This window comes from Pseudomyrmex gracilis, unplaced genomic scaffold, assembly GCF_002006095.1.
Source record: "Pseudomyrmex gracilis isolate BER0280 unplaced genomic scaffold, ASM200609v1 scaffold_345, whole genome shotgun sequence".
Lineage (NCBI taxonomy): Eukaryota > Metazoa > Arthropoda > Insecta > Hymenoptera > Formicidae > Pseudomyrmex > Pseudomyrmex gracilis.
The window spans coordinates 108670-110746 of NW_018020929.1; the positions used below are offsets into that span (position 1 = coordinate 108670).

The window sequence follows — 2077 nt, forward strand, 5'->3', positions numbered from 1 at the left end:
CGTCAAAGCAAATTCATACAAAATGAACCAAGTATACATTAATGCAGAATATTTATTTGTGTCGCGATGAATCANAGAAAAAATTGCATTGTGAACAAAACAACATGAAAATGTATTGTAAGCATTTTCCAAAAGCAGGTGAAATAATTTTTTCTCACATTGCTTTATAGAGAGACGCAGATCATGATTCACACACAACAAAANTTGTTGTGTTACATTCTAACAATTAATACAATTGTTTCTACAAAACTTGTTTTTATGTAGTATGAACTATAAGCAAAAAAGAAATAATATCACATACCATATTTGCATAACGAACATGTAAACATAAAAAAACATAAAAAAATGACGTACGTGTTTTTGTGCCTCTTACGTTGTACCAAGAAAGCCAAACAGTACTCAGTCATATAGCATTATATACATGTTTGTTATGCAGATATGGTATGTAATATTATTTCCGCGACTGTANAAATACAAGTTTCTTAGAACACAGATATATATGAACAAAAACTCTGATATGTATATACATTCAGATGTATGTATATACATTCAAAAGTTAAGTATTGTCTTATTCCAGTGTATCCAAACATATNTTCGGAAAACATGAAATCAGCATCAATTATAACGGAATGCTCGTTANTAAAGCCATCGTCTAATAATGATATAAGATCTTCGGGAACATAACTCTCAGCTGCATCTTCCGCATCATCACTTTCTTNGTCCTCTCTCGACAAAAGATTATTTACTGCTAAGTTTACATCTAAATTTTTACGCTGCAACATTTTTTAATGAAATATTTATTGTCCGCCTTCATAAATCCGCCTATGTAGTTATTAGTGATGTTAATACCTGTAACTTTCTGATAATCAAATTACGATTTTTCCCTTGCAATACTACTAGTGCTTGTGATATAAGATCTTCAGGAACAAACGGTGCCGGTACAGATGCGATTGGACTGCTACCACTTCCTTCTCTCATGATCACTTCTGGTGGTCTTATACGACCACCGCCTGCCACTTCCGCTGCTACCACCGCGAATTGCAGAGTTGCTACACATAATCCGCGCACGTGAGCAAGACATTCCAGTTCTGCTGCCACTACTGCTACTTCCATTCCCGTTCGGGGTACAATTGGAATTCCCAACATGACTAATTTGTACTACAATAAAAAAAAGCTTAATTTGTATTTTTTCTTTTAATAAATTAATTCAAGATATATTGTTTTATATTTACTTTCTATTAGGTTTGTTTTTACTCAAGTTCAATCTATCGAATAGTACTGTAAATGCAACTCTACATATTTTATTGTCCTCTGTAAGAAGAGCNATATGAGTTGGTCGAACTCCAACACGCTTCATAGATATTTTTAGACCATTGAAATCTGATGGTGTTACAAATCCATATCGGTTTATTTTATCTGCTACTTCCCTCATCCTAAAAAACAAAGAGAGATAAAACATCAAATATCAGTAATGATTATGGTTATCTAAAAACAAAATTGGCTATTGTGACAAAAGTTATTTAGTAAAGTATAAAAGAAAAACAAAATGAACTAGACTTGCTTGCTTAGCGTATTTTATTATGTGATTTAATTTATATTAATGTTTAATTATTCTAGACTGGTGTATAAAAGCATACAAGCCACAAAAAAGTCAAGTAAAATCTAAAAAATAAATCTATGTATCACTTCATTATGTGTTACTTCTTTTTTTAAATGTATATTTTTATAACTTAGAAATATATATTTTAATGGTCATGAGAGCCTACACCAGGATGTTGTGTGGAAATAAGCGTGTATATATATATGTATATACATATACAGGGTGCGGCGCCAAAATCCGGACAAATTTCAATTTGATATTCCCTCCGTTCAGTACCATTGGCAGATGTCGCGATTGGCATTCAAATAGCTTGACGCATGTACTAAACTACCATAACTTCGAAACAGTCGCAATGTTGAAACCCAGTGCGTAGTACAACCGAAGAGCCGCGATTATCGAAAGTATTCGCGCCGGGCGCTCGGCGACAGAAATCATTCGGTTTTTCGGGTATCCGAGATCGACTGTGTATGATGTCTT

The 2077-nt window shown here is 33.3% G+C and overlaps 1 protein-coding gene across 1 annotated transcript; it reads right to left on the reverse strand.

Annotated features, from left to right (window-relative positions):
• Positions 1-256: 256 nt before the first annotated feature.
• Positions 257-1146, reverse strand: LOC109860208 (E3 ubiquitin-protein ligase hyd-like). Its single transcript, XM_020439136.1, has 3 exons — positions 850-1146; positions 548-773; positions 257-270 (listed from the first exon to the last, which is right to left on the reverse strand). Exons 1-3 carry the CDS (start codon positions 1144-1146, stop codon positions 257-259), a joined length of 537 nt encoding a protein of 178 aa, XP_020294725.1.
• Positions 1147-2077: the final 931 nt, after the last annotated feature.